The following is a 12,785-nucleotide window of genomic DNA, read 5'->3' as shown; positions in this document are numbered from 1 at the left end:
ACAGCAAAGTGATTCAGTTATACATATGTATACATTCTTTTTTAAATATTCTTTTCCATTATGGTTTATCACAGGATATTGAATATAGTTCCCTGTGCTATACAGCAGGACCTTGTTGTCTGTCCATTCTATATATAAAAGCTCACATCTGCTGACCCAAACTTCTACTCCATCCCTCCCCCAACCCCCTCTCCCTTAGCAACCACCAGTCTGTCCTCTGTGTCTCACGGGTGTATACTTATCTCCAAACTCAACAAGTTGTATACATTAAATATAGATAGCTTTTTGTATGTCAATCATACCTCAATAAAGAGGTTTAAAAAATAAAAATGAAGTTTCTGGCGCAAAGTAGGAGCTCAGTTCACGGTGGCTGCTTGCATCAGGATTCTGGAGGTGAAACACCAGAACGGCCCTCCGTGATGCCCTTACCGTCTACATGTTTTAAAGTCCTTTACAAATGCAGCCTCTCCGCAACAACCCCCCATCCAACGGCACCTACTTTTCCTCAACCCCCTTCAGCCTTTCACCAAGCTTAAGAGATGGCACAGGAGAGGTCAGTCAGGGGAGGATTGAGGCATGTCCCAGCCCATGGCAGGGCACCATGCTGTCATCTTTGGTCAACCATGGACAGGCCGTGGGCTGACCCCAACCTGGAGACCCAGGGACTCCCTATTCCTCCAGGACCAGTGGGAAATTCCAGGACCTCTGGCATCCCCCCAATAGCCTGCACTCCAGAGAGAGGCAGACAAGATCAAGAGAATGGGTTTTGCACAGTTAGACAAAGACTTTGATGGTTCATAACATCAGGGAGAAAATTCCAATACCCCGGGGCAAGCTACGATGTGGATGTTCCTTTCAGCAACCTGCTTCTGATTGGAACTGCCCGGAGCCTCCCTGCCAATCAGCATGGGCGCTGAGAAATTGGAATTTTATAGCTTAGCAACGAGAAATCTGGAGGAACTCTGGAATTAATTTAAGGAAACGGGGAGGGAAAAAAAAAAAAAAAAAACGAAGAAGGAAATTAGTAGCCAAATAACTAGACTGCCTGATTTTATTATTACCTTTGTGGCCGAGGCAAGTCATGAACATTTTTGGCATTAAGTACAAGCAGAGAGGGAACCAGCCAGCCATCTTGTCTCAAACTCTGCGATAATGTTTTGTTTTTGTTTTGTTTTCCTGCACTGGTGCTGGGATAGGGATGTGAACAGAGCCAAGAAAGAACAGACAAAACAGGTACAATAATTAAAGAAAAACCACACCCAGTCTTGTCTGCCACAGCTCCGTCCAGGAGCCTCTTGGCCAGTCTTTTTCTGGAATCATCTTCTATCATGTGACATCATGGATACCAGCCTGTCTGAAATGGGAACGGGAGGTCACGGCAGCTATAGAGGGTTTCTGCAATTTCAGATGGAGGCCTAGTCAGAGGTGATGATGGTGTTGGTTGGTCCATTCGATCACTGTTTATTGAGTGTCATTCATGGGTCACCGTTGAGTCGGGCTGTAGAACAGAAGTGGATATCACATTACTGGTCCCTGCCCCTGTGGGTGGAGAGTCTAGCTGGGGTGGGGGGGGCCTAGATAGTAATAATCAGTTAATTATATAAGGCATGCAACCCCAGTACTTCTGTGGGGACTTGGTTCTGGTCCTCATGTCCTAGAAAACATCCATTTGGATGCCTCACTGTGAGACAGCGTGAGCAACTCATCCCAGTTGGCCCAGGACTTTCCTGATTTAAGCACCTAAAGTTCCCAGTCCTGGGAAACCCCAGGATGACTGGTCACCCTACCTTGGGACAGGATGAACTGGGGAAATAAGCCTCCCTTACCACGTGGGGCTTCCCTGTACCTTCTCCCCAAGCAGCCTGGACACAGGTTAAACAGCCAATTCAGCTTGCGGCTTGGAACAAGCTACTTGGCCTCTCGGGGCCACTGCTTCCTCATGTGCAAAATGGGGTTTGACCTGGAGAGCTTTTGGCCTCCTGGTAGTGCTGGTTTCCCAGCCCTGCTGCTGCATTTCAGAGCTTAATCAATGCAGAGGGCCGAGCAAAGGAGACAGGGCCACGCACCCACGGTGCAGCCGTGGGCAAGTTATCTCACCTTTAATGCCTAGTTTCCTCCTCCATAAAATCGTAGTGATAATAGTACTTACTTCGTGGAATTATGAGCACTCAGTTAAGTGAAAATATTCTATAGGTCTGGCATAGCGGATAGTCAGTAGCTGGAAAGTGTGGATATCCTGGTTAATGAAAAGTATATTTAGAGTTATGATCTTTCATAAGTAGTGACTGCCAGTTTTCAAAAAAAATTTTTTTAAACATGTACTTTATCACAGTACATACTCTTAAGATTGCCTTTTACCTCCGGGTGTCTAGTTCCATAAGGTGGAGACTAGGTCCTTTTTGCCACTGTCTCCCCCATAATAAAGATTTGTTGAGTTCGTTGAGGTCACATCATGCCCATTTTACAGGTGAGAAAACTGACACTCAGGGAGGTTAAAGGTCCTGCCATTAAGTGGAGAAATCAAAAATTGAACTTGGATCTGATTCAGGGTCCTGTCTCTCCACTAATTGGTCTCTACTTCCTCAGGGGATGCGTAGGGAGAGCACGAGTGATGGCAAAGGGGTGCAAGGAGGCAGATCTGGTGGCGGGGGTGGGACTGTGAAGATCTGGCTAGGAATTCTCCAAAGGGAGCGGCCACGGTGGGCCGAGCACAACACCAGCAGCCTGGCCGGATCCTCATGTGGACAGGAACCTTTTAGATGCTGCTTTCTCACCTCACTGATTGCCATGGAGACAGGAGAGGGTGTGCACACATGCACGCGCTGAGATGTATCTCAAACCTGCTACCCAGGCTTGCCCAGAGATGCCAGCAGTGGTGGGCAGGTCAAACCAATACACAAGTGCACACAAGAGTAGAGTACATGGTACCATAAACCCCAGCTATCCATCACCCAGCTTCAATAATCACCAACTCTCAGCCAACCTTGTTGCATCTATACCCCCTTCCCCTCCTCCCTCATCCCAGATACTCAGATACTAAGCAAATTCCAGACATCAACCATTTCTTCTGCAAATATTTTCGTTTATGACTCCAAAAGAAAAAGGATTTTTTTCTACCACCATCACACCTACTAACAGTAATGCTTTAATATCAGCAAATATCCAGTGTTCAGAATTTTCTGGTTGTCTCATAACTGTTTTCTTTACAGTTAAAATCAGGATTCATATAAGGTTCATACACTGTGACTGGTTGATACGCCTCTTACGCCTTCTTAATCTGCGGGTTCTCCCTCCCTTCCTCTTTCTTCTCTTGCAATTTATTTGTTGAGGAAACTGGGTTGTTGTTCTGTAGAGTGTTCCGGTCTGGATTTTGCTTATTGCATCCCCGTGCTGGTGTTATACATGTTCCTCTGCCCACTCTGTTGCTTGTAAATCAGTAGTTAGATCTAGAAGTTCACTTAGATTCATGTTTGTTTTTTGTGTTTGTATGACTACTTCCTAGTGGCTGTTTTGTATTTCTATTTGAAGGCACATAATGTGTGGCTGTCCCTCTTCATGATGTTAGTAGCCATTGATGATCACTGTCTAGATCCATTAGAGGTTGAAAAGGGTGGCTTACTAATTCTATCCTTCTGTCTTTGTTTGTTAGCTGGAATATGTCTATAAAGAAACTTCCCCTGATCAGCCATTTGGTTACGGTAAAGTATGGTTCATACCAGAAAAGATAAATGCTTGACTCTTTCCCCTGTATTTGACAGTTTTCAAAATAAGAAGTTCATCCCAGGGAGTTCCCTGGTGGCCTAGTGGTTAGGATTCCGGGCTTTCACTGCCATGGCCCGGGTTCAATCCCTGGTCTGGGAACTGAGATCCTGCAAGCCATGCAGTGTGGCCAAAAGGAAAGAAAAAAAAAAAGTTGGTCCCAACATCCTCCAAAGATGACAAATGAGTTTATGCGTTTCTGTTTTTCTAAGTATTATTGTGAACTCACAGATTTGGACACACATAACACATTTCCATCCGTTGCAGTTATTATTCCTATCGATGCTCAAAATGTCCCATCTTTGGCCAGTGGGAGCCTCTTCACGTTGTCTTCCTGCCTCCTTTTTGATATGTCCCCATAACAGCTTCTGAGCTACTTGGATGATAAAGTGTTCCAGGCTCATCTTGCATATTTCCTGCCTCAGACCTCGAATCAGCCCTATCTCCACAGAACCTGCAGAGAGCACTTCTAGTTGGAAGTGGTGTTTAGAGACCACAACGTGGGTGCTGGGAGTGCTCACTGTTAGTGAATTGCCCATTATTTCTAACCTCTTCAGTGGACAGGGGTAGGAAACACGTGCTTTATTTTGTAAGGCAAAATACTGATGCTTCCCATTCAAACTGGGGACTCCAGGTTCTTCACTTCATCTCTGTGATCTTACATCCGCATCTCCTTTCTTCCATGACAGTGTGACAAAGCCTGTTTCTAAAAGCAGAGCTCCCCTTTGTGTCTCCCGCCAAGCGGGAAGCATATGAGAAAGCACTTAAGCCTTTCCCTCAGAAATGAACCCGAGGCCTCTGATTTGGAGGCTTAGAAGTGGCTCTGAGAGAAGCCCATGTCAGGACCCACAAGGGACCACATTCTCATGGCAGACGAACCAGCTCCTCCCACCATCCTGTGTGTGGATCCTTTCATCTAACTGCTCTTAATCCTGGCTGCACACTTGAGTCACACGGGGAATTATAAAAACCCCTCTCAATCACAATTAAGTCAGAATCTCTGGGCCTGGGAGCCTAACATCACTACTGTTTTTTAAAGCGGTCCAGGTAATTTTAATGTGCAGCCAGGGTTTAGAATCACTACTCTAGTCCTTGCTTCTCAGCCAAAGGAAGAGAAGGAAATGAGGGGTATAGCAGATGCTGCCTTCAAAGCCCATTAGCTTGGGATTGAAACCTAGCACTGCCAGTTTCTACCTGTGAAATACCTGGAATGGCACAGAGCAGTGGAACCTTCTGCAGTAATCAAAATCTATATCTGCACCGTCCAATGTGGTAGCCACTAGCCCCATAGGGTTATTACTGCAACCTAGGAAGTGAATTTTTGGATTTTAAAATTTTTAACAACTTACACAGAAATAGCCACAAGTGGCTAGTAGGTACCATCTTGGACAGTGCCACTCTGCAAAATTACTTAACATCGAGGAGCCTCATCTCTGTAAAATAAGGACAAATAAGAGTGACTTCCTTGGGCTGTTGTCAGGATTAGAGATAATGTATATTAAGTGCCTGGTGCACATAAGACATTCTATAAAATGCTGCTTATTTTCCTTATTAACATCAGCCTGTCACTCCTTAAAGAAAAAAAAAAAGCTTGCCTGGAAAATGAGTGCTCAAAAGCACCCCACCACACAGACTAAAAATTCTGAGCTGTTCCAGAGAAACTCTCAGAAAATATTCCTTAATTGTAGAAGTTCAATTACAGCAGGAGGTTATCAGTTGCAAGGGCTGTATTTCATTACAGATCTAGCCACAGCTCAATAAATTAAGCAATCACTCAAAATAACATGTTGCTTTAATCCCCTCTTGGAACAAATTCAAGTTGCTTGGTTTTATATTAGCACAGCTCTTGAAAGGCAACTCACATTGGCCTCATTTCTGTTTTCTCAATTCATCAGCCCCTCTCTGGATAAATCTTTGCGTCTGCTGACTAGCAGGGTGGAGGATTCCAAGGCGAGCAGACCTCCTTTTATCAAAACCGGAGTGTTTTCCATCCTCTGGCCTCGACACGTTCCATGTTTCATGCGCTGAAATTACTGGCAAGTTTATCTGCGGCAAAGACAGAAAGAGACCAAGAGGCAAGAGCCCAGTTCTGAAACACCTCTCAGCAGCCCAGTTCGGATGTGCAAAGCAAACGGTGGCGACTTTTCCACCCTCATCTTCTCTCTAGTGGTTTATCCTCTCACAGTAGAATTTCATTTCCCCTAGAAACTTGGCACTGGAGGTGTCAGCCCGGGAACATATTTGTTTGTGTAAATTAAAAGAAGAATATGTTTTGACCATATTTAAGTTCTGACCGCACTAAAGAAATAAACACTGAGTTGCACAATGCATCCGCTGCAAGGTTCTGGCCCACCTCCCCAAACTCTGCCTTTGTTTATAAAACCCAAACGAGAACTGTGAATGGCTTAGCACCTCAGAAAGCCACAGGGACAACTTTGGAGGCCGTGTCCACCCTCACCCAGGTCCACATGGAAAGTCCACTTACCTGAGTTTGAGATTTGCTTCCTCCTGACATGCTGCATCCTTGCCAGGGGCGAGGGTGTTGGAAACAGACACCCTCACTTGTGCCTTGTTGATGGGCCTGTGAATGATGCCACCTTGGTGAAGGGCACTGGGCAATAGCTGTAGAAATTTAAAAATGCACATATCCTCTGACCTAGAAATTCCACTTCTAGGAATGTATCTGATGAGGATACTGGGACACATGCCAGAGAGTATGTATGTTACAACTGCAAAATCCTGGAGTTAACTGAAATGCCGGCCAGTGGGGGACAGGTTAAGTATGGTGCATTGCTAGAAGTCATTAGAAAGATTGTGGTGGGACAGAGGGCTGTCATGTCTTCAGGATATATTATAACGCCCAGCCCCTCCAATTTTCTTAATGTTAGGAGCCAAAAAAGTATATGCTCTCGAATATGGTTAGAAAATTTATGAAGATTATGCGGACTGCATACAGTGGTTACATTTAAAAAGTGAAACTGGAGTTAGAGAAAAAATGCAAAGGGGCTCCTTTATTTCCCCTATTTCCTCTGACCAGGGCAATGTAATACAACAATAATACTCTTTTTCATTACGTATCTGTCAGGCCAATGGAGTGTGGTGGTGGGAATCTTTGCTTTTCTGGTCTTTATGCCAATCATACAGTGGACTGAATGGCAATCCCCAGAGAGAGAAAAGCTATGTCCACTTCTCTCCCAGAACCTTCACAGGTTTCCTTATATGGAAAAAGATGTGATTAAGTTAAGGGTCTTGAGAGGTGGAGTTTACCCTGGATTATTCGGATGGGCACTAAATGCAGTTACATGCATCCTTGTATGAGAGAAGCAGAGACAGACAGAAGAACGTAGGAAGATGGAAGCAGAGATTGGAGTGATGCAGCCACATGTCAAGGAACACTGGAGCCACCAGAAGCTGGAAGAGGCAAGGCATGGATTTTCCTCTGGAGCACCTGGGAGGAGTTTGGACTTCTAGCCTCCAGAACTTTGAAATAATAGATTTCTATAGTTTTAAGCCACTCGGTTTGTAGTAATTTGTTATGGCTGCCCTAGGAACCTAATACATCACCTGACACCTGTAAAACACATGAAATGCATAGGGAGAAACAAATGTGGCAAGACTGTGGTTTTTGGTGAATTCATTCATTCCACAGATATTTATTGAGCATCTACTAGGTGCTGAGGAGACAGCAGGGAACAAATCAAAGATGGCTGCCCACCTGGAGCTGACATTTCAGTGAGAGAGAGAGGGAGAGAGAGGGGGAGAGAGAGTGGAGATAAAATAAATAGAACATGGAGAAAGACTGATGGTGGTGGAAGGGAACAAGAAAGAGAACAAGAAAGCATGGAAGAGGGGCAGGGCTCAAGAAGGGAACTGGGAGAATGCAGTTCCCAGGTGACACTGAAGTAGAAGCCTGAAGGGGTTGGGAGCACGAGCTGTGTGTCCACCTGAGGGAAGAGTATCTGGCGAAGGAAACAAGTATAGAACTTGACCCTCTGAGTGATCCATCTGTTGACCAGACTCAGTAGGAGGGAGTGACCCTTTCTCCCCTCCTCCTCCTTTCCCTCCCTCCCTCCCGCATTTGCTGCCCACCTGCTGTGTGCCAGCTGCTGGGGGTGCAAAGATGAGTGAGACGCAGGTCTCCAGGCTCAAGGTCATGGGGGGTAACAGTCATAAGTAAATCATTGCAAATATAATGTGGTGGGCATTGGAGCAGAGGCCACGGCAAGCTGCAGGCTCCATCCTTGGTGGAGAGCAGGGTGGGAAGGGGAGGTGGGTGTATGTTGGGAATGAGGTCGGAGAGAAGCAAGCAAGCAGGAAGAGGCAGGACTTGAAGTCCAAGAATAAGTGTTTAGCTCTGATTCAGTGGTAGATTAATCGGAGCGGGGGAGCATGGAGATGTGTCTGGGGAATCTCTCATTCCCAAGGACAGTAGGCAAACCTAGGGGAGAATGAGCTCTGAGGATAACCTACCCCTTTTAGATTCACACAGTCCGTGAAGAGGGAAAAACAGTTCCCAAGTCCTGAAATGGGATGCTTTGGACCATACGGAAACCAGAGCTGATCTGATTGAGGAAGATGGGAGATTCATTACTCAGGTAGCTATGATGAAGAACAAAAGAGGCTGAGTTGCGCTTGGATCCAGGGACAGAACGCAGCGCCAGTCTCTCTCTCCGCCCCATATCCCCATCCCAATCCTCATTTCTCCCTTCCTCCATACTGGCCTCAGTCTCTGTGGTCACAGATAGCTCTGGATGCTGGAGAGGGGCTGGGAAAAGCATCCTTCTCACCAGCTGTAGTTAGGGCAATCCTGGATTGGCCCTGCTTGGGTCACATGACCACACCTGGACCAATCACTGCAGCCCAGCTCAGAAGTGGGCTGCTGTGATTGGTTGTATTTGAGTCACGTGTCTATGCCTGGACCAATTACTATAGCTGAGGCTTGGGTGCTGTAAGCAGCCATCTTTGGCCATATTCCCACTGGGCATCTGTGTCCGTTAACGGATGTTGGGGGGAGAAAGTGCTGGCAGGTGAAAAAACAAAAATAAAACCCTGAGCCATCTACCTCCTCCAGAGCCTTCTCCTGGTTGTGCTGCTTCCACATTCACTCTGCTGAGAATTGCCAAAATCCTGTGTTGGGCTTTGCTTTAAGATCCACTGTCTATAAACCCCAAAGCTGCCAGCCGAATTTACTCAGACCTGTTGTTGGTTTTTTTTTGCCGTTGTTATATTATTTTAATCAAATGTAAAAGTTCTCTTCCTCTTTGGTTTATGATTGCCTCTCCTGCCCCTACGGGTAGGAACTGTGTCTGTCGTGTTGACTATTACTCATGCCTGGTACTCAGTCTCTTATGTATAAGTCCTCAAATAATTGAACGAATGAATGAATGTTCACTCATTCATTGAACATGCCACAGAGAACAGGAGGCACTGCAAGGTCCTTATCTGCTCTCTTCAGTGAATCCCTCTCTTCCACTCTCTCCCTCCTCCTCAGTCGTGTTGCGTTCCCCTTCATGACAAGGTTTCGTTAGTCTGCATCCTTGCAGTGTCATCCCAACACAAACTGCAGGCTCTGAATCTCTAGGTGAATTCTTGCGTTGAGAGTCTAGATAAGCATGAGAAATAAGGTTCATTTGCTTGGTGGAGGTTGTCCTTTGAGAAGGATAATGGAGCTCTGTCTGAGCTGGGAGGGATTGGGTGCCATGATGGTTGCCAGTGTCTGCCATGGCCACCTGCCTCTAATGGGTATCCCTGGTCTGCTACTGCTCTGGATTGGTTGCTCACCAGCAGGCCTCTGTCCTGCAGCCCTGTCATTTGCCGTGATATCACGGTACACTCCGAGTCCAGGACAAACTGGTGTGGCCAAATAAAACAACCGCAGGTTCTTAGGGAAGAAGGCTTAAGACAAATGGCTATTTTTTAAAAAGTACTTATAACCCACATGTCAGCTGGGGTCATCTTATTTTTGGAGATTCCAATGGAACGGACTTAAACGCTGTCCCACATGCCATGAGAGACCCAACTCTCCTTTCCAGAGATGGGGGGTGAGGGATGCTCGTGTCTCTCCTAGGCACCCAAAGCTCAAAATTCCTGCAGCCAATCAATCAGTTCTCAGTTCTGCTCGGGCGCCCTTTTGCTGGCCTCATGGGCGCATGACTTGTGCTGTTGTACAGGGTCTACGTTAAGTTTGATGTTCTACTGTTGTCATCTTGAACTTCTTAGTAATTTCTGAACAAACGGCTCCACATTTTCATTTTGCAAATCCTGTAGCTAGACTTGCTTCACTCAGGAACATTCCTTTCCCACCCCACACTGACTCACTCTAGACTATGCCCCAATTCCTCCACTGTCCCCAAATTCCATCCACACAAGGATATGGGTATAGGAGACTTGGCCTGAAGGTTTGGGATGAAAGGAAATGTTGACCTCTCAGCCAAGTTAACGGCATAAAGTGCAGTGTATGAACTGGCTTCAAACTACTCAGTGGGGAACAATGGTGGAGGGAAGGCAGGTGAAACAAGACTGGCAAAAGGTTGATCGTTGTTGAACCTGGATGATGGGTGCAGGGTGCTTTCTTATTTTCAGTATGGTAGGAAACTTCCATAATACAAAGTTGAAAAAGGCACTATATGATGTGCCTCCGGCAGGTCCTCAAAATGTTAAAATGGAGTTGCCGTATGACCCAGCAATTCTACTCTAGATATATTACTCCAAAGAAATGAAAACATACGTCCACACAAAAACACATGAATATTCATAGCTGAATTATGCATAACTGCCAAATGTCTATCAACTGACAACTGGATAAATAAAATATGGATGTTATCTGTCATAAAAAGGAATGAAGTTCTGATATGGGCTACAGCATGGATGAACCTTTCTAAAAATTTTTTTAAAAATGTATTTATTTTTGGCTGCATTGGGTCTCTGTTGCTGAGTGCGGGCTTTTTCTAGTTGTGGCGAGCGGGGGCTACTCTTCCTTGCGGTGGCTTCTCTTGTTGCGGAGCACAGGCTCTAGGTGCGTGGGCTTCAGTAGTTGTGACGTGCGGGCTCAGTAGTTGTGGCTCGCTGGCTCTACAGTGCAAGCTCAGTAGCTGTGGTGACAGGCTTAGTTGCTCCACGGCACGTGGGATCTTCCCGGACCAGGGCTCAAACCCATGTCCCCTACATTGTCAGGCAGATTCTTAACCACTGTGCCACTAGGGAAGCCCAGCATGGATGAAGCTTGAGGATACAAATGCTGAGTGAAAGATCAGTAACAAAGGATCACATACTATATGATTCCATTGGTAGGAAATATGCAGAACAGGCAAATCTACAGAGACAGAAAGTAGATTAGTGATTGTTTAGGGGTGGGGGCTGGGGGAGGGACTGGAAGATTGGGGTGGGGGGTGACTGTTAAAGGGTATGGGGGTTTCTTTCTGAGGGCATAGAACTGTTTTAAAATTGATTGTGATGATGGTCGCACAACTCTGTGAATATACTCAAAGCCATTGAGTTGTGCCCTTGAAATGGGTGAATTACATGGTAAATGAATTATATCTCAATAAAACTGTTGGGGGAGAAAGTCATGTCCTCCCCCCTGACCCCCTTCTCCCGCCAGGAATCCTTAGGCTCCAGCCTCCTGCCTTTGGGAAATCTCTCCCTCCTCCACCCTCTCTCTGCACGCGTGTGCGTGTGCACACACACACACACACCTTTCCATCTCCCCTTCCTGTTACCTTCTTCTGCCTTAAGACATTTTTCATTCTTTTGCCATTGCCACCAACTACAGAGAAGTGCCTTCCCCAAAGAGAAGTTCCTTCCACAGCCAAAGTGCCCCGTAGAGGTGTTTTCCTAAACACTGTGCTCTTTAAGTTACTCACTTCCCTTTCAGTCCTTGCACGCAGGGGAACAAGGTCGTGAGGAAAGGAGCACGAGGTGTGCTGCCTCCATTTCTTCTGCCTTCGGTTTGTGAGCTTTTCGCAGGGCTTCCAACAGCGCTATGTTGGGACAAAGCATCCGGAGGTTCACAACCTCTGTGGTCCGTAGGAGCCACTGTGAGGAGGGTCCAGGGAAGAATTTACCATTTTCAGTGGAAAACAAGTGGCGGTTACTAGCTGTGATGACTTTGTACTTTGGGTCTGGATTTGCTGCACCTTTCTATATAGTAAGACACCAACTGCTTAAAAAATAATCCATGAGACAGATACAAAGAGGAGCATTTAAAGTGTGCAGTCTCTCTGAAAAAGGATCAAACTCTTGAACTCAGCATCCTAGATATGTTTGTAAATAAACTTATGGCATAAAAAAGTTACTCACTTGACAGCTATTAAAATTACGATTTTAAAGTCCCCGTGGTGATCTATCATGGCAGTCACTAACAAGTCCTAGTAGTTGTAAATTCCAAGAGCTTCATAATCCCAAGGAAAGAGGGGCCAACTCAACTTCTCCCAAGCCCCACTGGTCTCTGTTCTGAAACGTAACTCAGCCACCTCACAGGTGGGGAGAGAGGGTGAGGAAGATCATTGCCAGGGCCAGGTTCTTGCAGGTTTTGGGGTCTGGAACAGGGTGGGCAAACTATAGCCTATGGGCCAAAATCAGCCCACTTCCTGATTTTGTAAATAAAGTTTTATTGGAACACACAGCCACATCCATTCATTGACTTAATGTCTCTGGTTGGCTTCTTGTTACAACAGCAGAGTGGAGTAGCTGTGACAGGGACTGTATGGTCTGCAAAGTCTAAAAATACTTAGTATCTGGCCCTTTCCAGAAAAGGTTTGCTGACCCCTGACATGGAAGATCCAGGCTTGAACTCCAGCTCATCACATGCTGGGTGTGTGACCTTGGACAAGTCAGTTCCTCTCTTTAAGCTTGTTTCCTCATCAGGAAACCAGAGGCAGTAACAGTGCCTCCCTTATATGTTGCTTGTGCAATGAAAATGACTTCATATGTGTAAAGTGCTTACTTCATATAAAACACTCAATATATGTTGGTGGTTACGATGTTATTTAGAAAATGAGGGCAGTAACTCCTACTTCGTATGGTAA

The 12,785-nt window shown here is 45.9% G+C and overlaps 1 protein-coding gene across 1 annotated transcript; it reads left to right on the top strand.

The window, feature by feature from the left end:
- Positions 1-11,547: 11,547 nt before the first annotated feature.
- Positions 11,548-11,966, top strand: LOC117201473 (cytochrome c oxidase subunit 7C, mitochondrial-like). The gene has a single exon (XM_033428764.2). The coding sequence runs from the start codon at positions 11,741-11,743 to the stop codon at positions 11,930-11,932; it is 192 nt and encodes a 63-aa protein (XP_033284655.1). The 5' UTR covers positions 11,548-11,740; the 3' UTR covers positions 11,933-11,966.
- Positions 11,967-12,785: the final 819 nt, after the last annotated feature.

Source organism: Orcinus orca, chromosome 16 (genome assembly GCF_937001465.1).
Source record: "Orcinus orca chromosome 16, mOrcOrc1.1, whole genome shotgun sequence".
Taxonomy (NCBI): Eukaryota; Metazoa; Chordata; class Mammalia; order Artiodactyla; family Delphinidae; genus Orcinus; species Orcinus orca.
The sequence above is the reverse complement of the archived record's forward strand: the minus strand, read 5'-3'. Positions and strand labels throughout refer to the sequence as shown.

What these genes read in the sequence shown, in the direction of transcription:
- LOC117201473 (XM_033428764.2), top strand. Translation starts at nt 11,741, where the DNA reads ATGTTGGGACAAAGCATCCGGAGGTTCACAACCTCTGTGGTCCGTAGG.